At 50.3% G+C, this 25,787-nt stretch overlaps 2 protein-coding genes across 2 annotated transcripts; both read left to right on the forward strand.

Moving 5' to 3' along the window:
- Positions 1–10,026, forward strand: LOC142560166 (phospholipid scramblase 2-like). Its single transcript, XM_075672047.1, has 5 exons — positions 1–653; positions 1,320–1,782; positions 4,707–4,924; positions 6,379–6,708; positions 9,943–10,026. Exons 2-5 carry the CDS (start codon positions 1,386–1,388, stop codon positions 10,009–10,011), a joined length of 1,014 nt encoding a protein of 337 aa, XP_075528162.1. The 5' UTR covers positions 1–653; positions 1,320–1,385; the 3' UTR covers positions 10,012–10,026.
- Positions 10,027–17,706: 7,680 nt separating this feature from the next.
- LOC142560168 (phospholipid scramblase 2-like) lies at positions 17,707–24,852 on the forward strand. The gene is made up of 5 exons (XM_075672049.1): positions 17,707–17,855; positions 18,527–18,986; positions 19,659–19,876; positions 20,628–20,957; positions 24,770–24,852. The coding sequence occupies exons 2-5, from the start codon at positions 18,608–18,610 to the stop codon at positions 24,836–24,838; spliced, it is 996 nt and encodes a 331-aa protein (XP_075528164.1). The 5' UTR covers positions 17,707–17,855; positions 18,527–18,607; the 3' UTR covers positions 24,839–24,852.
- The last annotated feature ends 935 nt before the right edge of the window (positions 24,853–25,787 follow it).

The raw sequence follows: 25,787 nt of genomic DNA on the forward strand, positions 1-25,787 counted from the left end.
AACCTTTAGTGTCCCTTTAAGCGTGGCGAGTGGGCGCAAGAGCACGGAATACCGCCGGTCACAACACATACAAGAAATACTTCAACTTCCTATGGCAACTTCTTTCAGCAGCTGTTTTATGCGAACAACCTTTTAGGTCTTTTTCATCGATATTCACGTCGAAGTCAATGTTCGTTACAGAGGAATCAGTCAACCATAATTAACGAAGAGTGTCATTATTTACGAAAAAAAAAAGAGGCAACGATCGACAACGATAATGGCCTTTAAACACACCCGTTATGAAACTCGCATGGAGTAACCAAGCACCTCGTGGGACTTTCCGGATAGCTATATATAGTAGAGGCTCTAAGGCAGCTTGCGAGTATACGTAAACTCGCAGTAATCGGCGACGTCATAGCGTTCACTGCGATTGTTAGTTTTTGTTACTTGAGGTAGGTGGCACGATGATCTGTTAACGTCTAAATTCTGAATCAGCGTTGGCGTCGATATTTTCGTACATCATTTGCCACTTTCGCCACCTTGCACGAACAAACCGCTCGTGCCTCGTGCCGGCCCGGGGTCCAGCGGGCCGGGTGCAGCAGTTGGCTCCGAACGCTGCCGCCGGAAAGTGGCACAACCCGTTTGCGCCAGCGATCTTCCTCCCGGCCGCCCAGGTGAGTGGCTTTTCATCGCATCGCGGTGGGACGCTGCCACTACGACTGCTCCGCGCTCCTTTCCGTCTGAATAACGGCGGCGGCCTGCCTTGTCTTACCGGCGACAATGCCTCGGTCGTTCGGGCAACAAACTGTCGCAGCGACGCCGTTTATACGTTTACCGAAAGGACAAAAAATGCGTCAATCGATAATCTTTTACTAGAGTAGATGTCTTTAGAGCCTTGGCGGCAATAATGAGCCTTGTCGTTTTGTTTTCGTCTTTTGGCACGGCAGCCGTCGCCGCTATATCGCTCCAGAGCCGGCTTCTTTTTCGTGCTTTAAACTAATACACGTGAGCAAAATGAATAGAAAGCTCTACGACAAGCGGTCAAAGCAGATCTTGTAAAGGTGCTTATTAGCCACCAGCGGTTGGGCAGCGTAGGGCGCGGACTCTCAGCACGAGCGGCGTTCCCGCTAGAAAGCGCCGGAGAGGTAGGAGAGGTAGGTCCACTACAGCGTTCCTCTTCTCCGCTACAATTTGTTTAAAGCACTCGCAACCGGCCCAATGATTTCATCGAGCCAAATGCCTGCTCCCGGTGAAGCAAGAGGGCGCACGTATAGTGCGCTTCTTCACAAGCAGCACGTCAAGGAGCAGTGCCACTGTTTCTTCTCAATCGGTCCTTACAGGGTCACAGCTGAACCAGCCGGCGAGAGCGCCGCTGAAAAAAGAAAGAGGCCTGACTACGCAGCGCGATGCCACCGACACGACCCCCGGCTCCGGCTGTGCGACCCATGGCACCCACGACGTCACCCACTGCGGCGGCGGCTGCTGCTGCTGCTACAAACGCACCCGCTGCTCGAACTGTCAGACCCACGGTTCCGGCGCCGGCGGCCCCGAGGGCCGGTGGTGGAGCGGCGGCGAGACCCGCCATGATGGCAGCGCCTCCCGCGATGGCCGCGCCACCTGGAGGCGTCATGATGCTACCGGCAGCCCAGCCGCCAGTGGGGTCACGTGGCCCGTTCGTTCAGATGCCGACGCTACAGCTCGTGCAGCCCAACGTGCAAACGATCGCGGGCTGCCCCGCCGGACTCGAGTACCTGGTGCACGTCGACCAGCTGCTAGTGCACCAGCAGATCCAGCTCCTGGAAAGTAAGCGAACGTTACACCGGATTCGTTATAGCGAACTCGGATAAAGCGAATTAATCTCTACATCGAGCGCGCGAACCTTGCTGACTTGGGATGACTCGCTCACAAGATCGGGAGCGCCCGCTTCCAGCGACATAAGAGTGCTGGCATGTCTCGAACGCGGTGTTCAGGGGATTTATTTTTATTGGCATTTTATTTTCATATCTTCTTTCCGTGTGGACTGGAACGGGTGCAGGTAATCTCGCGCATCAAGAAAGCCGTTCCTGAAAAAGGGTTCAACGTACAGGCAATAATTAAACTTCCTATACTACGCGTAGTTATGTCTGCAATAACTGGATTCCTTCCTTCATTCCTTTCTTCAGTGGAGGTAAGACATCTCGCATATAACGAACGCATCGCGAAAGTGTGCCATAGGCGACTTTGGGCACACTCAATTTCTTGATGTACAAATTTTAGCGCATAAGTTTGTTCATTATACCGGGTTTGACTTCAACGGGCTATTTTTAGTTGACACTAAAAGACATACAGTGGTGTGGAGCGCTTGCAGAAATCGAATTCGGCCGCTCACGTAGGTGGCGCAGACGCGATAATTCAGGCGAGTTAATCCAATGACCTCTCCTCGCTCGCGCCGACCGACTCAATCGTACGGCTGAAAATTTCTCGGATGCCATTTTGTTACTAAAGCAGACCACCAGTTATGCACGTATATTACATGAACTACCGAACTACAATTACTTTTATCTCAACTAGATCAGTTGTACCCGTTTGCCTCCGCTGTCGTCTTTAGATGGCGCTGCGCACAGCACATGTCTAAACGGAACAGGAAGCGGCGTCAACAGCGGCATCTGTTTTCCGCATTTGTTTCACAAGAACACGCAATAAGCATGTTTGCTTTTCGACGAAGGCAACGCAGCGTATATCGACCCTTTTCGCGGAGCAGTTGGCTCTAGAGAAACGAGATGGCGCTTTCGGCGGCGAGCCGCACGTTGCCTCAGAAAAAGCGCACGAATACGAAACAATCACCGCTACTGCTCTGCCAATGAGCGATCAGCTGTCGGAAATGCAACTGGGTGTTTGCTTACGCACTCTGCTCCATTCATGCTGCAAAATGTGGAGCGATAGAGGAGACACATGTCGCGCATATTGCTTCAAGAATAGTGGCAGGCATAATAAGGAATGGAATGAATCCCGGTGACCAAGTTCCTGGACCGCCGCTACATAAGAACCGCCTGCGTTGTCGGTCCTTCGCAATGCACGGGTTTACTCGGAGATAAAGAGATTCGCTAATCCGCCAGCGTTGTAACGCTAAACTCCAAATATAGAACGTCAACCGCGGAACGTGGGCATGAGTGAGTATAGCTATAGTTACACAGTGACAAAGGTAGTAGCGCCGCTTTCTGGCATAGTAAGTTTCTCGCACGTTATCCTAAACGCATCGACCGCAACCACACTCAAACTAAAGCCCACTCTACCGTCAACGTATCAACAGTAAGTGAGCGCGCGCACACTTGAATCAATGCGATACACAGAACGGGTGACGGCGACTATACCAACAGCATACGAATGTTCGAGGCTGACGTCTCGTACGGTCAACAGGGCGATCCAGTCACTAGCGTCGATACGTCTTTGCTACAAGCCATGCCAAAGTACAAAACATCTACGTTCCAAGTCTTGTGCGCAGCATGAACATATCTGTTACCCGCAAGCGCTCAGGCCGAAAATAAACAACAGAAGGTGACCGCACCGATGTGCTTTACCGAGTCAGAAAAATGACAAGCCGCTGCTTCAATGCATTCGTCCAACACTCTGATCCCGATTTAATTCATAAGCGCCAATTCGTACAGCTTGAATTACATTTCTAGCCCGGCTTTTAGCACAAGCACGGTAGACGCTGCTCACGTCGTTTGGACGAGGCGTAATGCGCTCCGAAAGTCCCCTCGTGTTCTCCGAAGCTGTGGCCTCGTCATCGTGTCCTCCACCCAGTCACAGTCTACGACAGCCGCCGAAACGGAGGTTTGCTGAGCCGCATGGGCGCCATGCACACATCCGTTATAAACACAGAGGCAGCGGAGGCATCTGAGGCAAGCAACGGGCGCGTCAACACGTGATCAAACATGGCGGCGGCCGCGGAATCGCCGTGAAAACGGCCTATACGTCGCGAAACCGCGCTCCACGCACGTGCGTCAATTGTCCAGGAGCGCCGGAGTTCGTTCAATGTTTTCTATGAGTGCCGGAGGATTCCGTGGAGAGTGTCCAAGTGCATTCATTCATTCATTCATTCATTCATTCATTCATTCATTCATTCATTCATTCATTCATTCATTCATTCATTCATTCATTCATTCATTCACATATCTATTGTAATACCCTCAGGGCCTTCATGGCATTACAGAGGGGAGTGGGTACACAGGCCTACTATAAGTAACTGCAGTACAGTGAACGTAACATGGTGATGGAACACACGTACGGCAGTTTACGAAAATGAATACAAAGGAGAACGCGAATGACCGTAAAGATACAACAAGGGCAGATCATTGCAAACAGATTCGGTGGTGGCTATGGTTCGGGAAGGCGGTTCCAGTCCAAACAAGCTTTAGGCATAAAAAAAACAAAGGCTAATTCAGTATACAGGTAAACGGTTTAGGTACTCAGTGCGCTGGTATGGGTTGCGCTTTCCGAGACGCGGACACAGGAAGGCACGTGGATAAAACAGACGGGCGCAACGCGAACGCAGTTCCAACTCGCCCGAGAAGCAGCGCTGTTAGGTATGGTAAGGTTTAGGCATGTGGAGCTAACCTCAATGTTTACCTAAACCTAAGGGAGTGGGCACGCCAGCGAGAACGGTTCTCGAGTTAATTGATACAATGGGCGCGCTGGGGATCGCCGGAGCCTTTTGTGACCGCCCGCGGCCTGCCGTGCGCGCGCAGTGATCATACCGTGGGAGCAGGAGAACAAGTACGTCGTCAAGAACACCATGGGCCAGTTCATCTTCATGGCGTTCGAGAAAAGCGACCTGGCGAGCCGCTGCTGCTGCGGCAGCATCCGGCCCTTCGAGATGTCGATGCTCGACTACCGCAGCGTCGAAGTGCTTCGGCTGTACCGGCCGCTCCGCTGCGACAGCTGCTGCTGCTTTTGCTGCCTCCAGGTGTGCGCACCAGATAACGTATATACTAGACGACGATCGAGAGCGTATAGTTTCGTTTTATGTGTATAGGCTCCCGTACTGGATATGGCGTAGCCTAACGTAAAACGAGGCGGCGGTCGTCGCAATCGAGACCGTCTTCCATACAGTAGCGCGTAGAACCGTTTCCAGCGACTGTTATACACGCGGTGCCCGAAGTTGACGCGTGGTATACGAGGCTCCGTGACCGCGTTCTCTATCCGGGGCTTTTAATATTTATCCATTTACTCGACACGTGTCGAATACGATACAGAATAGCCCCGACCAAAGTGTACCTTACACTTTAAGAATAATTCCGGGGAAAACGGGAGTAACTGCGCAGTTAGTCCCAAAAAGGGCGCTTTCGTCCCTCAAGGGAGTAACTGCATGGATGTGCGTGCCGTGTGCAAATTTTGGAGAGTAAGTGCTTAGCCCCAGGTCGGAAAGAGAGCAACGGGAGGACGAACGGCAATAGTTACTGCCCATGCGCTCCGCTGTTTTCGCCCGTGTCGTGCAGTGATGCGGCAAAAACTGTATTGTCTATAAATCGTTAATAGTTCGAAGTTCGTGCACTCTATTGAACTTCATGCAAAGCAGCGCTTTGCCTCTCCGTGAGAAAATTGCGTGAAACTTAAAGTTGGAATGTGAAGAGCCATGCCCTTCGTGCGCACACCATAAGGGAGTACTCTGCCGTTCGCTAAAGGTGGATTCATTCTGATATAAACATTTTATATTCGCAAGGATGATGTGTAGCCTCAGCCAGGCTTACTTTTAAAGTTAAGTCCATAGTTGATGCTTTCGAGTAAAGACTTGATTTGGGTGTTCGGGAAGGGTACGACGTCCTAGAAGAGAATGAGCACGAAAGGAACACCTGCACTTATCAAGGGGCTGTCCAAGCAACCCTTCCTTCGAGGCTCGCCCTCCCAGTCTTTCCCTCGCACCCACAGCACACAGCATAGCCGCAGCAGACGGAACATCACGGCGGCATCCGACGGCGAAAATTCGCTCGGAGTGTCCGTATAGCTGCGATCGCAATAACCGAGGAGAGAGAAAAGGAAAGGCGGGGAGGTTCTTCATTAAAGGGACACTAGAGCGAAACAACAAATTAGTTTAGAGTAATAAAGCATTGTGTGAACGCTCTGCAGGTAGTCATTTCAAAATAATAATGTTGCCAGTCGGAATCGCTGATGGTGAACTGGATTTAAACTCTTGGTGTTGTCATCCTTCTCCTTTGTTGGTGCGAGACAAGTCTGTGCAGCCGTGGCAATTTGGAGGCTGTGCTGTTCTTTCAACATTTTGGACAACTCTAGTTCTTCAGTCGATTTGTCCAAAGCCGTACAAAAAGAAGACATGCTACCCCGTCGCTATAGGCACCGACCCCTCCCCGTAGTCGGTGCCTATGCATCGCGTTGATAACAGAGGTGCCGTGGCGTGCGCAGGTGATGGAGGTTCATTCTCCGCCGGGCAACATCATCGGCTCGATAACGCAGGACTTCTCCGTCATCTTTCCCTACTTCACGCTCCGGGACAGCGGCGGCAACGTAGTGCTCCGGATCGTCGGGCCCTTCTGCACTTCGTCCATCTGCTGTAACGACGTCGTCTTCGACATCATGACCAAGGACGGCAAAACAAAGATCGGTCAGCTGTCGAAGAACTTTAACGGCCTGTTCCTGGAGGCCATGACCGACATCGACAATTTCACGGTGACGTTCCCCATCGACCTGGACGTCAAGATGAAGGCCACGCTGCTAGGCGCGGTCTTCTTGATTGTGAGTAGACGAGCTCATCTAGGGTTCGCTAGGGTGCCGGGCTTGCTCGTGCGCATGATAATCGTGCTGGGGTGTTACGCCAGTTGGTGCGCTTGTATTTCGAATCTCTATCGCACCATAGCACCAAGTGGATACATATGCACACATGCCGTATCGTAACGCGTTTGCGCGCGACATTTTCGATGTTGCTGCTATTTGTTTTCTTAAAGCGAGGCTTCCTTGGCCTATCTCCCGGGGTTTGTAGTATCATGTGCACTGCCGAATAAAGTCGGCTCATCTCGAAGACAGTGTGAGAGTAAAATGGGCCGATCCCGGAGGTAGCGCAGTAAAAGAGAGATAGAAAAGACGCGCCTTCGCTCTCAAGGTGAAACATTGATAGCGATAGCAAAGTATTAAGCAATTTCACGAAGTAAGGTTCGCGGTTTTCTAGGCTGTGTAAACTGCAGTAAGCGCTCGCTTACTGATTAAATTAACAAACACATTGTTAAGCGCCCACAGGCAGACGCGAACATATCTCACTCGACGACCGCGAACCCTCGCTACCACAACTGTGACGTCACGAAGAGAGCCGCACGCGGTGAGCAAACGGTTCGTGCGTCTCGGAAACTTGACATTACGCGACCTTCAACACGAGGAGGCTCGCGGTAACACAGCGCGCACGAAGCCACCGACCATCTCGGCTCGCCACTAGCATTCGCTCCTGCCGCAGATTGCCTCCGAGATGCGTGGCGCGGACCGCGTAGCTCGGCCGCGCGGAGAACCGCGAGCAGCGACGCGCGGGCTAGAGGAGGAGACGTGCGCTCGACGAGGCGTAGCGTGTGCACACACGTGGTCCCTCCGCCCAAAGCACGTGTTCGCTCACGTGACTTCCAACATTGGGCGCGTGGGAACACGGCCCGCGTCAAGCAATCCTTCCTTCGAGGCTCGCCCTCGCAGTCTTTCCCTCGCACCCACAGCACGCAGCATAGCCACAGGAAACAGAACATCACGGCGACATCCGACGGTGAACATTTTGCTCGGAGTGACCGTATAGTTGCGATCGCAATAAGCGAGGAGAGAGAAAAGGAAAGGCAGGGAGGTTCTGCATTAAAGGGACACTAAAGCTAAGCAATAAATCAGTTTAGACTAATAAAGCATTGTGTGAGAGCCCTGCAGGCAGTCATTTCAATATAATAGATTATTAGATGAGAAAATGAAGGTCGAAGCAGCAGTATTTGAATTACGCGCCGTATCTCCGACGCCTGTACGTCATTGTAACGTCAGGGATTCCGAGGTATGTTTTCGCATTTGAGTCGCGTTGGCTGAGTAAAAGTTCCCGAAATTTGCGATATTGAATATTTGGTTCCTTTAGAACACAGTGTACTCAATCTGTAGATTTATAGAATTAAGTAGGCCCTAGAAGATGCCATCAAAATCCATGACGTCACAGAGACCAGGTTCTTGCGCTTTTTCTGGCTCACCGAGCGCCTTATCGTGGTAAGAGTAGTGTTTTTGGTGTCGTAGAAACCTAATTTACTGATGCAGAAGAAATCATTTTTGCATTTAGTGTCCCTTTAGGCATCCGAAATTAAAATCTGGCATTGGAATACTAAGTTTCATATCGACGTTTGATGCGCCGTTGTAGCCCGGATTCAATTGTCCGGGCCCGTGCGCCTTTATTGCGACAGCATTTAAAAGGACACCGGAGGCGCGGCCAATGCGAAGAGTGTTGGACGTCACGTGATCAGCTCCTAGCGCGAAGGCGAGCGTACGAGGGCATTCCGGGCAAAGTGATTCTAGAACTGGGGAGGCAGACAAGTAAAAAAGAAAGTCGTCTGCTCGGATAAGTTTCGTAGCCGCGGCAAATTGAAACGCTCGAGGGAGCGGCAGCAGGGAACGCTTGGGGCGGGGAACAAGCGCCCGCGCTTGTTCACCAGCGGCGTCAACTGTAATAATCTTTATTGCTACCAGCGATAAAGAACACTGGCAGAGGGACGTCCTCTCTGTAATAGTAATTGATAGGCTGGCCTCGTTGCCCGGGATCGTCAGGCAAACGGAGTCACTCACGGGTTGCGGCAGGTACTCCAGTCCGGCAGGTTAGGGGTTCGGCGTCCGAGAGAGAGGTCGCGCGAGAGGTACCTTTTTACCGGGGCGAGGGGAATGTCCTCCTCGCCCGTCAGCTATCTGCCCGCGAGTCGGGGAGGAAGGGCGCGGGCGCCGCGAGGGAGAATCGGGAGAGGGCTTGTGCGTCTCTCCCCTGTATGCCGTCTCTAGACGCGAAGGCGCGGGGGAAGGTGGGCGCGTGTGCTCATATATATATATATATATATATGTGTGTGTGTGTGTGTTCTGAGGAAACAGTGGCAGAACATTTTTTTAAAGGCACAGTGAAAGGCAGCAGAACACTGCTCACTCAATGGTGCGCATCCGGATGTTCTGTCTCCGAGGCATGTAACGTGACAGGTGGTTTGGCTACACAGACTTAACCCGACTCGTTAATTAAAAAAAAGTTGTTCTTCAATCTCATATGCCTCCTCGTCATTGTACCTAGCAAGCACCCTGGTTTCAGAAGACACAGGAGTGCAGCCGCCGCATTTTTTACAATGCAAAGATAGGTTAGAACACGCGGCTGGCCCTTCAGCAACATTTAGTAGCCCATTTATGGTCCAGTTAATGAATGATAATGCAAAAGAAAGTAGTCTTACTTGCTCCAAGCGACGCTAAGCAACATTACCTTGCTTCTTTTCAGCTACGTGGCCCTCGCATGTCTTTTCTTTTTTGTTCATTTTGGAACAAGTTATGAGCGACACCCTGTACACGATGTGCCTCGGCTAGCGTTAGCCAAGCTGTTCAACGCAAAAAAAAATATAACACGGTGCAAGCAACATATGAGACCTGCAGAGTTCGATCGTCGGCGTTCCGATAACCGAACACCGTAAAAGTCATAAAATTTTATCTTACACCGTGCTTTTTAATAAGCTTTTTCGCTGAAAAGCTTCGATAACGTTAGGTATGACAGCCTATATATTTGCACGATTATCAATAAATTCAAGTTGATAAGTCAGCGCTGTGTTCGTCTTAACCTTTGCATCGAGTTTTATATTTTGGCACTGCTCGTCTCAAGAATGAAAAAAAAATGCTGGTTTCCATCTTTAAGTCGACGTCTGATCTTCATTCGATATTTTTCAAAAAGCCACGGACTACTTATATTGGAGTAAACGCGTTAACTCGACGTCGTTTTACGACTCTGCGCAGGACTTCATGTTCTTCGAGACCGCCGCCGGTGGGGCGAACATGGATCTTCCTGGCAACATCATAAATTAGTTAGTCGACGATCACCGATTTTGTCCTGCCTCCCAAAAACACACCACGCTGCTCACACAGGCTGCAGCCATGACACGTCTTCAGGGCCTGTGCGCGGTCGACTGCGTGTTTTTGAACGCAGTCCCGACAGTGTTTTCGCGCTCACTGCTACGCTCACATGAAGCAGCTTGCTTTCCAATTTCGTCGTGCGCTTCACGCACGATACCTTCTTATAGGGCCTGCATAGCCCGCTATAACTTAATGCGAAGACAGCACCAAATTTGCGTTTTATTTCAGGCAGCAAATTTTAATTCTCGAATGTTTGAATTGGTTCGTGCCATTTTGTCTTAAACGTGTTATCTGTCATCTCTTGTCGAAAAAAAAAATCGGCAAACGTGTTTGCAAAGTGTGTCATGTTGAACTAATCCTGTAGCATGTCGCGTCTTATCACGCGCAATACCAGCAGGTTGAGCCGACCTCGCACTATAAGTACAAGAAAGTAAAACCTCGTTATAGCGTATATTTTCGCATTACAGAAGATGAGGTTATAGCGACGAGTAAACTTAAATGCTTATAAACATCGTCACCGTCCTTTCTTTATAGCCATCTCCACCTGTGTCTATCCTGCGGTAGCCTAACGTATACCATCAATTGCAAAATTTTCTAATCTCTTATATCTACCGATTCACGATTGAGCTACTTTTTTTTTGAACCAGTGGTCACTTGTCGACGCGAAAAACGCGGGAAGGAAATGGGTCTGCCGAAGCCCTGGTCAGAAGCGTGGAAACGTGTGTAAAATGGGAAACTAAAAAAGATCAACAAGAATAGAGGATGAGGGTTTCGCCAAATGTTCAAACGCTTTTTTCAAAGGTAAGCACGTATTTGCTTTACTGGCCGTGGCGGCTCCATGGCTATGGTGTTCCGCTTCCAAGCACGAGGTCCCGGTTTCGTTGACCGCGGACTCGCCGGTTGCATGCTTACGGTCAACGATGGGGAAATAAAAAATTCGGCAAAACCTATTTCGCGATGACTTTCGACGGTAATGCGTTTAGCATTAAATCAATGTATAGCCACACAACGTAAGCAACCGTAGAAGTTATGTGCGAGGCGTGCAATGCAGCGCTACTCCTCTGAGACCACGCTGTTGGCCGCTCTCTTCTTGATCGTGAGTAATTGTTTTATAGATTATCTGATTGTGATTAACGCATCACAGCAACGCGCGTGCTATGAGAGATTCATACTTTAGAAGCGTTAATTGCTGGTATAGTTGGTGACCTTGCATATTGAAAAGATTTTACGCCAAAAAACAACACACACAAGAAAGACGACGACACCGCGGGCGCCGGTAGTAAAAGTGGCTAACCGGTGTAATGTACCGGTGGTGTTCTCCGCTCCCCAAAAGCTTGCCCAGCTAAGCCGTCGTATAACTTGCGAAAGTCAAATGCCTGGTTGTCAGAAGAAGCATGGCCAGCGTTTCGTAAAGTGTGCCACAAACGTCGTGTATGAAATTCCTCTGTCCTGCGGGAAATCCTATACATTGGACAGACGGCGAGTTGCGTGAACGACCGGCTTAGGGAACATGATAAACGTATAAAAAAATAATGAAGGTGGGCGACTCGTCGATCACTGCAGGGCTTGCACCGATTTGTTTTCCACGGTTCAGCGAAGGGAGGATTTTGGGCAGAGGCAGGCATCAGACATCGCGTGAAACATTAGAAGACTTCAACGTCAAGTAAGCGGGTCCGAACTGTGTTAGTGATACATCGGTTTTTCTTTGCGAGGCTGAGCTGAAGTTTCTATCGCGCCTACTCTGATAGAACTTTGTACTTCATGTTGCCTTGTACGCATGCGCGGTGTTTTGGAGGGCTATATATGTCGAGTGCTTTCACCCTCATTAAACCGTTGAAGTATCGCCGTGGTGTCGTCGTCTTTCTTGTGTGTGTTGTTTTTTGGCGCAAAATCTTTTCACTATGAGAGATTCCACTCGAGGGACCAACGTTTCTCCATTTCCTGTTGCTTGGCCCGATTGTCGAGATGTCTACTATAGTGATATTATACTGTGCTGCACCCAGTTCTTTCTGTGTGCATAACAGCGCGTTCTTCCAAGAAAATGTATAACAAACTGGCCCCCAATTGCAGTTATTGCAGTTCTAATATAGAATGGCCAAAGTTAGCCACGTTTCCGTCAGCCCGTCCGTGTCTGTCTTTCTCCTACGCTCATCCATCCGATGTTTTTGTTACCCTGTCTTGTTCTGTCTGTCTGTCTCATACGTCCATCAGTCCGTCCGATGTTCTCATTACCCTGTCCGGTCCGGTGTTTTAGTTAGCCCGATGACAAGCACACACGTACTCCTGGCAGGTCGGTTTATGGGAGCTTCTCCACAAAAAGCATCTTTTTGTGGAGAAGCCAGATTTAAAGTGTTGTTTTCATGCCCTTTGCACGTGCGTTCTCGAAGATCTGAATGCCCTCGACTGGGAGCGCGACTGAGGGCGTAGACGCGTTTTAAACGTCAAACGTCACTTTTCGTACTTCTGAGTATGCACAGCCTTACTTGGAATTCTGCTTTCTTCGTGATACTAAGAGCGTCTGGGCGTCGAAGGGTGTGATGGACTAAATCGGGGCTACGGACGAGCTCGAATGTGAAGCAGTGACGATAATTTCAATTCCTTCACGGAATAAAGAAGTCAGCTTCAGTCTCGTGTATAGGCAGGTTGCGAACGTTGTTCCCGCGCCTACTAGGGCGCCCCTCGCGGCGGCGAGCGCGGGCCCGGCAGGATACGAGCGGCACGCTTGCGTTCAGGAAGCCTGTCTGTGCACTGTTTCGCGCGTAGCTGTTGCCTTTTCTGAGCAATGCCGAAGTGCAACCCGAACTGTTGCGTAGTGGGCTGCAACAGCACGTTCACCAACTCACGAGGAGCAAAGCTTTGCAGGTTTTGAAGCAGACCGGCGTCGACACTGGATCGCGCTCGTCCGACGGCATAAGCTGTTTTATGTTCCGGCGTTATGCCAAGTGCGTTAACACTGAATTCGTTGCTTTTACAGCAATGATGGCAGCAACGGGACACCTGCAGTGCGTACCAGCATACGCAGCAAACAGTACTTTGTTTCCTCACTGCACCGCAGTAAAGCTGTGGAACTCTTTCCCCAATCCTCACCAATGCAAACAGCACTAGGGCTTGCTGAGAGCTACGAGGAGGGGTTGCAGCTGGCTCAGCTGGCATACACCCTCCTGCGCCCAGCATATCAACTAAGGGGCAGTTGAGATCACCAAAATATTTGACGACGTGGTTTATTGGAACCTCTTTTGCACGCACTGAAAAATCGCAACATAAAAGTATCGAACTTCCAGTAACTTGGGCGAAATTATTTTCCGAGCGTAGTCTAACACAACTGGTAAGTTCCTCACCTTTTTTGTGTGTTTGGGGAGATCAACGTTAGAATACCACGGGTAGGTCTTGCAAGTCGTTCGTACGCCCTACGTTCTTGGATGAGATGTTCTGGATTCGCATTTGCCGTCCTGTATGTACAGGGAAACTACCGCGGCGTGCTCGGACTTCCCTGCGATGCCAGCACGGCAATCGCAGCTCCCCGCTAGGATTTGTCTGCTGTCGCCGATCTTCAAGAATCAATGTCACCTATAATTTCATGCGTCCACACCGTAGATAACGAAGTAACTTACGCTGAGCTTCACGCATCTCGCTGGTGCATTATTTCTCGTTTGCGGAAGACACCTAGCAGTCACTTCCGATCAGTAAGAGTTCAACACTTCCCTCACGTCGTAGACGTGCCCTACTTCAAATAGACGACTTCCTTTCTCTAAATTCTTTTCACGAAAAAAAGCTGTCAAGATCTTGTAATTCCCGAAACCCGGTTAAAATTAATATCAGCACGCTGTTTCGCGCCATCGCTACCGCTTGACAGGGCGTCAAACACGCAGCGCGAGCTGCTGATGCCGTGAGTAATCCTACCGCATTCGCGCAACTATTCGTCAGATGGCGCTAGGGGTCGCAAAGACAGGGTGCCGCCGAGCACTTGCAACGTGCCCATAGCTTCAGCACATGTATGCAATGTTATCGCATGCTTTTGCGTCAACATGGCATCTTAATAATGCCGCGCAGGTTTTTACGTTGATGTAACATTAGAAAATGAGAAATTATTTTGCACTGGCACAAGCAACACAGCACACAGCACGGTGTGAAGGTGGACATCCCGAGAGAGACGAAGGAAACAATGGTACCCCCAATTCCAAAGAACATGCACCCGGAACACAGTAAGGACAGACGTGAGATCAGAGCGAAGCAGATACGAAAGAAATTCGGCAGCGACAAGGACGCAGTCTTCGTAGACGCGGCTCGATACAGTCGTAGACGGGGGTTTGCGGCAGCCGCAATCGATAGCGAGAAACAGTGTAAGACGGGCGCAACGATACGCACCACAAGTAACGAGACAGCGGAAGAAGCAGCCATAGCGCTCGCAGTAGCTCAGGCTGACGCAACCGTGATAGTCAGCGACTCTCAGACGGCAATGAGAAACTTTGCCAACGGCCGAACCTCCCCGGAGGCACCACGCATTCTTCTTGCAGGGGGTCAAATTTGCAAAAGAAAGGTGTACATCACATGGACACCCACTCACACCCTCGCAGAGGACGGCAACAACTCGACGCGGCTCGAGGGCTCAGGGACCGAGCCGCAGTCGCAAGTGACGCCCCGACACCCTCCGGACGTGAAGGTGCAGTAAATGAGTGGCAGTGGGAGGAGAGACTGACAACATATAATGACATCACGAAACACCATAGGTTACAGAGGGGCGTATTCCCGCGACCTCACCCAAAATTGACAAAAAAAGCAGTCTATCGCATGGCGGCAGTTACAAACTAGGACGTATGCGAATTCTGCACTCTTGCACATCATATATCCGGATATATATCAAACGGACAAAAGCAACACATGTGAATCCCAGAGCCGCTCTGGAGCGTATATTATGGGAATGACGAGGGATGCATAACAATAGAGAGTTTTAGCTCAGCGGGTTTACGTTTCGCTCCGCTCGCGGTCTCCACCGTTGCGCCAGCGGAGCGGCTCCCGAAAAAAGAATTTTAGCCCGGCGGATCACTCACCCGCTCGAGCGGAGAGAGCGGGGCGCTCTGCTTCCCCACCTAGTGGTCCGAATAGGAGTTACTGAGAAATGAATTTGAATTACGCTTGCTTTTATAATGCAAGAAATGTTGACTAAAGATATATTACATGTTCTCAGTACATTATTTGTTAATAATATAATGAGTACTAATGTACGGGTCAGCGCCGCAGTCGCCGTCGTCGATGCAGAACTGCCGGCGTTCATGTTCGCGGCTGCCATCTTGCATTTCCCATACACGCCGGCGCGCGCTTACGCACGCTCGCGCGCTGCGTATACCCTCCGCTGAGGAGTGCTTTCCAGCGGGCGTAAACGCTGCTCCGTAAAACCGCTGGCCGCCTCAGCGTTGTGCGCATGCGCAGTCGTGTCTCCGCTCGCCCGCTCCGCTCCGCTGGCCGTAAACCCGCTGGGCTAAAACTCTCTAATAACGCGGCCTCTAGCAACAGCCTTCGTACGGGCTGGGAAGCCGCGCTGCTCAGCCCCGCCCTCGGGGATCAACTATGGCCCGTCCAGCGGGCCGAGGATGCCGCCAGGACCCACGAACTCCTGGCCGTCACCTAGGCGGGGCCATTGGCCCTCCCCACCAACTCGCAGGACACTCTCCTCCTCCTGGCACAAGCATATATGCACACACACAAAAAAGAAGAAATACTTTGCTTTCACCGATTCCCACTGTGCGTGGAATCTGTATATATTTTTTTCTCTCGACTCGTTTTTCTAAACAACACAACTTATTGCGATAGGAATTACATGGGTACCCCAGGCGAATTTCATCCGTCGCCGTCGCCGTGACGTTCCAGTTATATAGAATTCGAACACAGCACAGAGACCCGATGCTCTAACCATCAGGCCGCGGACGCTTGCCTATAAGCAGGCGGAATAGAACATCCTCAGGAATCTCCTGTGTACAAGAGGAGTTACGTAGATGCCGGGGCGCTGCTCCGTCTGCCCAGCACAAGTGGCCCAGCGTGCTGCTTGGCGCTAGTTTGTCACACCCGCGTATGATGACGATGATGTTGATGATGAACCTCTTTCATGGCTTGTACCCACTAACGGGGTTATTCCAAGAATCGGGCGGCAGTAGGCAGGTAAAGAAACTTCTTATTCGAAGCAACCTCTTGGAGGAGGCTGCAAACAGGAACATACCCAAATCTAAACACACTAAGCAAGATGCTTCCCACCCGGTATAGAGACATCAATTGCCCCTGGTGCGGCGCCAAGCCCACCTTATATCACATTACATGGGGATGCGTTCACAATCAACAAGTCCTTCAAATAAATGACCCGAGTGCGGAGCAGTGGGAGAGGGTGCTCTCCAGCAGCGACCCGAAAGTCCAGCATGGACTATAGTAAGGCACGCTCACCGAGTAGCCACCCTCAGTGGTGCCCTGGAATAGGGACGTCGATCCTGCGCAGATGGGGAAGAAGACCGTGAAGACGGCCGACCGCATCTGCCACCGCTAATTACTAACCAATTAGAGCAAATAAAGTTTTTCCTCCTCCTCCTATTATTTGAAAATGAGAAACACAAAGCAAAAGAAAAAGAACCAAAGAAGATTCTGCAACCACTAGACTAGTATGCCAGCGAGCAGTCAGACTAAATGAAGGATGAATTTTAAGGTAGGTTACAATCGAGGAAAGAATAAATACAGTGTTAACAAAGAATTTGGAGACACCAGGCTATACATTTTCTAATACCGTTCGAGGAGCCGTCATTGTACGTCCCCCACCCGCCGTAGCGCTTCATACCTCACCGGTTAAAGCATATTTAACTCTACATAAGGATCAGATACAACTTTGACAAGACAGTCGGTTGGACCCTGTTATAAATTAGGGCGAGGGGACGGGTCACGTGCCCGGAGTGCCACCTTCTGGCTATGCGCCACTGCTTGTGTGTCATAGATGTGATCAGGGAAAGATTAGAAATAAAACTTTGTAGAAAAGGATGGTAAAATACGCACGGGTGTGCACCAATATCTCAGTGGCAGCAGTCGTCATTCGCCAAGTGCACGCCAGATGGCTTCGGCATAGCCCGCCGCTCCTAACACAAAGCATCTATCGAAGCGCGCAGTATATGCGCGATGCCATCGCAAGTTTGCAACCCTACACCTTAAGACTGGCGAGTGGGTGCAAGAGCACGGACTACCGCCGGTCACAACATATACCAGAAATACTTCAACTTGCTATGGCAACTCCTTTCAGTCGCTGCCTTTTAGGATTTTTTCATCGGTGTTCACGTGGAAGTCAATGCTCCTTACACAGCAATCAGTCAACCATAAATAACGAAGAATGTCATTGTTTACGAAAAAAAGAAAGAAAGAAGACGACGACGACGACGATGGCCTTTAAACGCACCGGCGCCGAAACTCGCATTCAACAATCAGCCACCTCGTGAGGTTTTCCGGAGAGATAGTTGAGGCGCAAAGGGCAGCTTGCAAGTTATACGAAAACTGGCAGTAATCGGCGAGGTCATACTGTTCACTGCGATTGTTAGTTTCTGTTACATAAGGTAGGTGGCGCGGTAATCTGTTAACGTCTAAATTCTGAATCAGCGTTGGCGTCGATATTTTCGTACATCATTTGCCAGTTTCGCCACCTTGCACGAACAAACCGCTCGTGCCTCGTGCCGGCCCGGGGTCCAGGGTGCCGGGAGCAGCAGTTGGCTCCGAACGCCGGCGTCGGAAAGTGGCACAACCCGTTTGCGCCAGCGATCTTCCTCCCGGCCGCCCAGGTGAGTGGCTTTTCATCGCATCGCGGTGGGACGCTGCCACTACGACTGCTCCGCGCTCTTTTCCGTCTGAATAACGGCGGCCTGCCTTGTCTTACCGGCGACATTGACCCGGTCGTTTGGGCAACAAACTGTCGTAGCGACGCCGTTTCTATACGTTTACCGAAAGGACAAAAAATGCGTCAGTCGGCAATCACTTACTAGATTGGATGTCTTTAGAGACTTGGCTACAACAATTAGCCTTTTCGTTTTGTTTTTTGTCTTTTGGCATGGCTGCCGTCACTGCTATATTGCTCCAGAGCCGGTTTCTTTTTTGTGCTTTAAGCTAATACACGTGAGCGAAACGAGTAGAAAGCTCTAGCACATGCGGTCAAAGCACATCTTGTAAACGTGCTTAATTATTAGCCAACAGCGGCTGGGCAGACCGTCGGCGCAGGGCACGGACTCTCAGCACGAGCGGCGTTCCCACTAGAAAGCGCGATGGAGAGGATGGTCCACTACAGTATTCCTCTTCTCCGCTACAATTTATTTAAAGTACTCGCAACAGGCCCAATGATTTCGTCGAGCCAAATGCCTGCTCCAGGTGAAGCGAGGGGGCGCACGTATAGTGGGCTTCTTTAAAAGCAGCACGTCAAGGAGCAGTGCCACTGTTTCTTCTCAATCGGTCCTTACAGGGTCACAGCTGAACCAGCCGGCGAGAGCGCCGCTGAAGAAAGAAAGAAAGAAAAGAAAGAAAGGCCTGACTACAGAGCGCGATGACACCGACACGATCCCCGGCTCGGGCTGTGCGACACAAAGCAAAAACGACGTCACACAGCGCGGCGGCGTCTCCTGCTGCTGCTACAAACGCAGCCGCTACTCGAGCTGTCAGACCCACGGTTCCGGCGCCGGCGGCCCCCACGGCCGGTGGTGGAGCGGCGGCGAGACCCGCCATGATGGCCGCGCCACCTGGAGGCGTCATGATGCTACCGGCAGCCCAGCCGCCAGTGGGGTCACGTGGCCCGTTCGTTCAGATGCCGACGCTGCAGCTCGTGCAGCCCAACGTGCAACCGATCGCGGGCTGCCCCGCCGGACTCGAGTACCTGGTGCACGTCGACCAGCTGCTAGTGCACCAGCAGATCCAGCTCATGGAAAGTAAGCGAACGTTACACCGGATTCGTTATAACGAACTCGGATAAAGCGAATTAATCTCTACATCGAGCGCGCGAACCCTGCTGACTTACTTGGGATGACTCGCTCACAACGAGCCGGACGTATATCGAACTCGCGAGCACCCACTTCCAGCGACATAAGGGTGCTTGCATGTCGCGAACGCGGTGTTCAGGAGATTTATTTTTATTGGTGTTTTATTTTCATATCTTCTTTTCGTGTGGACTGGAGCGGGTGTACATAATCTCGCGCATCAAAAACGCCGTTCCCAACGACGCTGAAAAGCGGTTCAACGCACAGGCAAGAATTATACTTCCTATACTACGCGTAGTTAGGTCTTCAATAACTGGAATCCTTCCTTGATTCCTTGGTTCTTGAAGACATCCCGCACATAACGAACGCATCGCTTAGTTGCGCTTTCTGAGACACGGACACAGGAAGGCACGCGGATAAAAACAACCGGGCGCGAACGCAGTTCCAACTCGCCCGAGAAGCAGCGATGTTAGGTGTGGTAAGGTTCAGGCATACGATCTAAGTGTAGCTAAATCTAAGGGAGTGGGCGCCAGCAAGAACGGTTCTCGAGTTAATTGAGACAATGGGAGCGCAGAGATAGCCGGATCCTTTTGTGACCGCCCGCGGCCTGCCGTGCGCGCGCAGTGTTCACAGCGTGGGAGCTGGAGAACAAGTACGTCGTCAAGAACACCATGGGCCAGTTCATCTTCATGGCGCTCGAGAAGAGCAGCCTGGGCAGCCGCTGCTGCTGCGGCAGCAGCCGGCCCTTCGAGATGTCGCTGCTCGACTACCGCAGCGTCGAAGTGCTGCGGCTGTACCGGCCGCTCCGCTGCGACAGTTGCTGCTGCTTTTGCTGCCTCCAGGTATGCGCACCAGATAACGCATATACTGCACGAGGATCGAGAGCGTATAGTTTCGTTTTATGTGTATAGCCTCCCTTACTGCAGACAGCGTAGCCTGACATAAAACGGGGCGGCAAACGCCGCAGTCGAGACCGTCATTTCGGAGTTGCCCCAGAGTAGCGCGTAGAACCGTTTCCAGTGTCAGGTACTCTGCCGTTCCATAAAGATGGATTCATTCTGCTATAAACATTTTATTCATATTCGCAAGGATGATGTATAGCCTCTGCCGGGCTTACCTTTTAAAGGAAAGTTCATAGTTGATGCTTTCGAGTATATACTTGATTTGGGTGTTCGGGAAGGGTTCGAAGTCTTAGAAGAATATGAGCACGAAAGAAACACCTAAACTCATCAAGCGGCCGTTCATGTTGCCGGTCGGAATACCTGATGGTGAACTGGATCTAAAACTCTCGTTGTCGTCATCCTTCTCCTTTGTTGCTGCGAGACAAGTCTGTGCAGCCGTGGCAATTGAAGGTTGTGCTTTTCTTTCAACATTTATGACAACTCTAGTTCTTCAGTCTATCTGTCCAAAGCCGTACAAAAAGAAGACATGATGCCCCGTGACCCCGTCGCTTTAGTCTCAGCGTCGAGAAGGGGAGGGGGCGTAGCCCTTTGGAAAGATTTCGGGGGAGGGGGGCTCCAGCTTTCCAGCGCGCCTTCCCGTAGTCGGCGCGTTTGCATCACGTTGATAACAGAGGTGCCGTGGCGCGCGCAGGAGATGGAGGTTCACTCTCCGCCGGGCAACATCATCGGCTCGATAAGGCAGGACTGGTCCGTCATCTTTCCTTACCTCTCGATTCGGGACAGCGGCGGCAACGTAGTGCTCCGGATCATCGGGCCCTTCTGCACTTCGTCCATCTGCTGCAACGACGTCGTCTTCGACATCACGGCCAGGGACGGGATAACAAAGATCGGTCAGCTGACGAAGAACTTTAACGGCGTGTTTCTGGAGGCCTATACCGACGTCGACAACTTCACGGTGACCTTCCCCATGGACCTGGACGTCAAGATGAAGGCCACGCTGCTAGGCGCGGTCTTCTTGATTGTGAGTAGACGAGCTCATCTAGGGTTCGCTAGGGTGCCGGGCTAGCACGTGCGCATGATAATCGTGCGGAGTTATCACGCCAGTTCGTGCCCCTATTTTTCGAATCTCTTTCGCACCATAGCACCAAGTGTATACATATGCACACATGCCGCATCGAAACGCGTTCGCGTGCGACATTTTCGACGTTGTTGCTATTCTAATTTCGTAAAGCGAGGCTTCCTTGGCCTATCTCCCGGGGTTTGTAGTATCGTGTGCACTGCCGAATAAAGGCGGCTCATATCGAAGAGAGTGTGAGAGTAAAATGGGCCGATCCCGGAGGTAGCGCAGTAAGAGAGAGAGAGAGAGAAAAGACGCGCTTTCGCTCTCAAGGTGAAACATTGATAGCGATAGCAAAGTATTAGGCAATTTCACGAAGTAAGGTTCGCGGTTTTCTCGGCTGTGTAAACTGCAGTAAGCGCTCGCTTACTGATTAAATTACCAACTACATTGTTAAGCGCGCACAGGCAGACGCGAACAGATCTCACTCGATGACCGCGAGCCCTCACTACCACGATGGTGACGTCACGAAGAGCGCCGGCAGCGGTGAGCAAACGGTTCGTGCGTCTGGGAAACACGACATTACGCGGCTCCAACACTAGGATGCTCGCGGTAACACAACGCGCACAGAGCCACCGACCATCTCGGTTCGCCACTAGCATTCGCTCCCGCCGCAGATTGCCTGCGAGATGCGCAGCACGGACCGCATAGCTCGGCCGCGCGGAGAACCGCGAGCAGCGACGGCCGGGCTAGAGGAGGAGACGTGCGCTCGACGAGGCGTAGCGCGTGCATACATGCGGTCCCTTCCCCCCCCCCAAGCACGTGTTCGATCACGTGACTTCCAACATTGGGCGCGGGGGAACACTGCGCGCGTCAAGCAACCCTTCCTTCGAGGCTCGCCCACGCAGTCTTTCCCTCGCACCCACAGCACACAGCATAGCCGCAGGAAACAGAACATCACGGCGACATCCGACGGCGAAAATTGGCTCGGAATGTCCGTACGGTTGCGATCGCAATAAACGAGGAGAGAGAAAAGGAAACGCAGGGAGGTTCTTCAAGCATCCAAAATTAAGATCTGGCACTGCAGTGCTGGGCTTCATTTCGACGTTTCATGCGCCGTTGTAGCTCGGATTCAATTGTCCAGGCCCGCGTGGCTTTGTTGCGACAGCATTTAAAAGGACACCGGAGGAGCGGCCAATGCGAAGAGTATTGGACGTCACGTGATCTACTCCTGGCGCCAAGGCGACCGTACGAGTGCATTCCGAGCAAAGTGACTCCAGAACTGGGGAGACAGGAAAGTAAAAAAAAAAGTGTGCTCGGATAGGTTTCGGAGCCGCGGTAAAATGAAATGCTCGATGGAGCGGCAGCAGGGAACGCTCGGGACGGGGGGTCAAGCGCCCCCCCCCCTCCTCCCCCTACCCCAACCCCGACGCTGTCGACGCTGTCGCCAGTGTTGCGAGCACGCGTTGCGATGCTACGCGCGTCTAGTCAGTCAGCTAACGCTTAATTTGTACTTCCCCACAAAAGCTAAGATTCTTGCTTCGTCTAATGTTCTAATGATTTGGCATCGCTGCCTATGCTACGTTTCCTTAAGGTGAAATTTCGACGTTTCCTCCTACGTAAGGATTTTTTTTTCCATATCAGGAGAAGCCTTGGATAACTCGGGAAATGAAGAGTTCGCTCACGTTACAGAAAAGCCCTTGCGGCGAAGCAATACCGATCGTCACGTTGTTGCCCTCGCTGCAGCCAACGCCACCTAGATTAGCACAAGGTCTGTTCACTCCCATCCATGACGTAATGCTGCTGGCCCGACTGCCATAGAATCTAATGGGTATGCTCCCGATTAAGCCGCGGAGAATTTGACGTCACCGGTTTGCCACGCCAGCGCCTTGGCAACGGAAATTTCAGGCCAGGTAGCGCGACGTCATGTATATATAATTTCGACCTTTCGGGCGGGTGCAGGCCTTTATCAAGAGATGAAGGCATATATTTAAATTTATTAAACTGCGGATATACATATATATATATATATATATATATATATATATATATATATATATATATATATATATATATATATATATATATATATATATATATATATATCCGAGAAGTACTGTCCTAAATATCAAATTGTCAATGAGGCATTTGTAGGCATCCCCAAATAACATCTAGCGGCGGTATATTCAGCGACGTGCTAATTGTGTACTAATTTGTTTCCGAGTTGGATAATTAATTACAATTAACTAATGAAATATCAGTAACAAAAACATTACTGGCGGCTACTCCATTGTACTGGAAATAATTTCTTTTTTAAACCTTGATGCATGATGGTTGGGACACCCCGCATATATTTTTCAAAGAATGGAAGCACGCAGGAAAAAAACGCGACTTTACTGACGTTTCCGCCGCGGTACCGGCATTCGAGTGATCGCGATTCAACGCCTCACTGATTATATATATATATATATATATATATATATATATATACGCAGGAAAGAGACGACGAACTTTTTGGGAGACTTCTTTTACTTAACGTTTTCGGCTGGTGGACCAGCCTTCGTCAGAGTACAGCAGAGACCAGCCTTCGTCAGAGTACGTCAGAGACCAGCCTTCGTCTGTACTCTGACGAAGGCTGGTCCACCAGCCGAAAACGTTAAGTAAAAGAAGTCTCCCAAAAAGTTCGTCGTCTCTTTCCTGCGTATTTTACGTCGGGTCCTGCGTGCTGAACTTTGAAGAAAACCCCTATATATATATATATATATATATATATATATATATATACACACACACACACACACACACACACACACACACACACACACACACACACACACACACACACACACACACACACACACACACACACTGAGCAAACAGTGGCAGAAAGAATTTTTAAAGGCACAGTAAAAGGCAGCAGAACACTGCTCACTCAATGGTGCGCATCCGGATGTTCTACCTCCGAGGCATGTAACGCGACACACACTTAACCCGACTCGTTAATTAAAAAAAAAGAAGCTGTTCTTCAATCTCACGTGCCTCCTCGTCATTGTACCTTACAAGCAGTCTAGTATCAGAGGACACAGGAGTACAGCCGCCGCATTTTTTACAATGCAAAGCTAGGTTAGAACATGGCTGGCCCTTCAGCAACATTTAATAGTCTATTTATGGTTCAGTTAATGAATAATAACTGAATGCAAAACAACAGAGTCTTACTTGCTCCAAGCGACCTTGCTTCTTTTCAGCTACGTGGCCCTCGCTTGTCTTTTCATTTTTGTTCATTTTGGAACAAGTTATGAGCGACACCCTGTACACCGTGTGCCCCAGCTAACGTTAGCCAAGCTGTTCAACGAAAAAAAGAAAGATTAAAATAACACGGTGCAAGCAACATATGAGACCTAGAGTTCGGTCGTCAGCGTTCCGATAACCGAACACCGTAAATGTAATAAAATTTTATCTTACACCGTGCTTTTTAATAAGCTTTTTCGCTGAAAAGCATTGATAACGTTAGCTATGACAGCCTATATATATGTACGATTATCAGTAAATTCAAGCTGATAAGTCAGCGCCGTGTTAGTCCTAACCTTTGCATCGAGTTTTATATTTTGGCACTGCTCGCCTCAAGAATGAAGAAAAAAAATCATAGTGTCTATACTTAAGTCGACGCCTGATCTTCATTCGATATCTCGCAAAAAAAAAAAAAAAAAAAGCCACGGACTACTTTGATTGGAGTAAACGTACGCGTTGACTCGGCGTCGTTTTACGACTCTGCGCAGGACTACATCTTCTTCGAGAACACCCCCAACAGCAGCAACAGCGATCTTCCCGGCAACATCATAAATTAGTTATTCGACGATCACCGATTTTGTCCTGATGCCACCCTAAAGACAACCAGGCTGCTCACACAGGCTGCAGCCATGACACGTCTTCAGGGCCTGTGCGCGGTCGACTGCGTGTTTTTGAACGCAGCCCCGACGCTCGCATGAAGTAGCTTGCTTTCCGATTTCGTCGCGCGCTTCTTGCACGATGCTTTTCTTGGGCCTGCAGATCGCGCTATAAGTTAATGCGAAGAAAGCACCAAATTTGCGTTTTATTTCAGGCAGCAAATTTTAATTATCGAATGTTTGAATTGGTTCGTGCCATTTTGTCTTAAACGTGTTATCCGTCATCTCTTGTCGAAAAAAAAAGAAATCGGCAAACGTGTTTGCAAAGTCTGTGTCATGTTGAGCGAATCCTGTAGCATGCCGCGTCTTATCGCACGCAATACCGGCAGGCTGAGCCGACCTCGCACTATAAGTACAAAAAATAAAACCTCGTTATAGCGTATGTTTTCGCATTACCGAAGATGAGGTTATAGCGACGAGTAAACTTTGACACTTATAAACATCGTCACCATTTGCCCGTCCTTTCTTTATGTCCATCTCCACCTGGCTCTATCCTGCGGAAGCTCAACCCATATCCACTAGTGCAAAATTTTCTAATCTCTTATATCGCTGCCCGTTATCGTCTTCCAATTCACGATTGCGCTACATTTTTCTGAACCAATGGTCACGTGTCGATGTGAAAAACGCAGGAAGGAAATGGCTCGGCCGAAAACCTGGTCGGACGCGTGGAAACGTGTAAAAGGGGCAACTAAAAAAAATAAGATAAACTGGAATAGAGGATGAGGGTATCGCAAAATGTTCGAACGCTTTTTCAAAGGCAGCCATGTATTTGCTTTAGTGGCCGTGGCGGTTCGATGGCTAAGGATTCCGCTTCTGAGCACGAGGTCCCGGTTTGGATGACCGCGGATTT

This window comes from Dermacentor variabilis, chromosome 10 (genome assembly GCF_050947875.1).
Source record: "Dermacentor variabilis isolate Ectoservices chromosome 10, ASM5094787v1, whole genome shotgun sequence".
NCBI classification, from domain to species: Eukaryota; Metazoa; Arthropoda; class Arachnida; order Ixodida; family Ixodidae; genus Dermacentor; species Dermacentor variabilis.

Coding starts and splice junctions, on each gene's coding strand:
- LOC142560166 (XM_075672047.1), top strand. CDS start 1,386: ATGCCACCGACACGACCCCCGGCTCCGGCTGTGCGACCCATGGCACCC. Junction 4,925..6,378: donor GCTGCTTTTGCTGCCTCCAG/GTGTGCGCACCA, acceptor TGGCGTGCGCAG/GTGATGGAGGTTCATTCTCC. Junction 6,709..9,942: donor TAGGCGCGGTCTTCTTGATT/GTGAGTAGACGA, acceptor GACTCTGCGCAG/GACTTCATGTTCTTCGAGAC.
- LOC142560168 (XM_075672049.1), top strand. CDS start 18,608: ATGACACCGACACGATCCCCGGCTCGGGCTGTGCGACACAAAGCAAAA. Junction 18,987..19,658: donor GCAGATCCAGCTCATGGAAA/GTAAGCGAACGT, acceptor GTGCGCGCGCAG/TGTTCACAGCGTGGGAGCTG. Junction 20,958..24,769: donor TAGGCGCGGTCTTCTTGATT/GTGAGTAGACGA, acceptor GACTCTGCGCAG/GACTACATCTTCTTCGAGAA.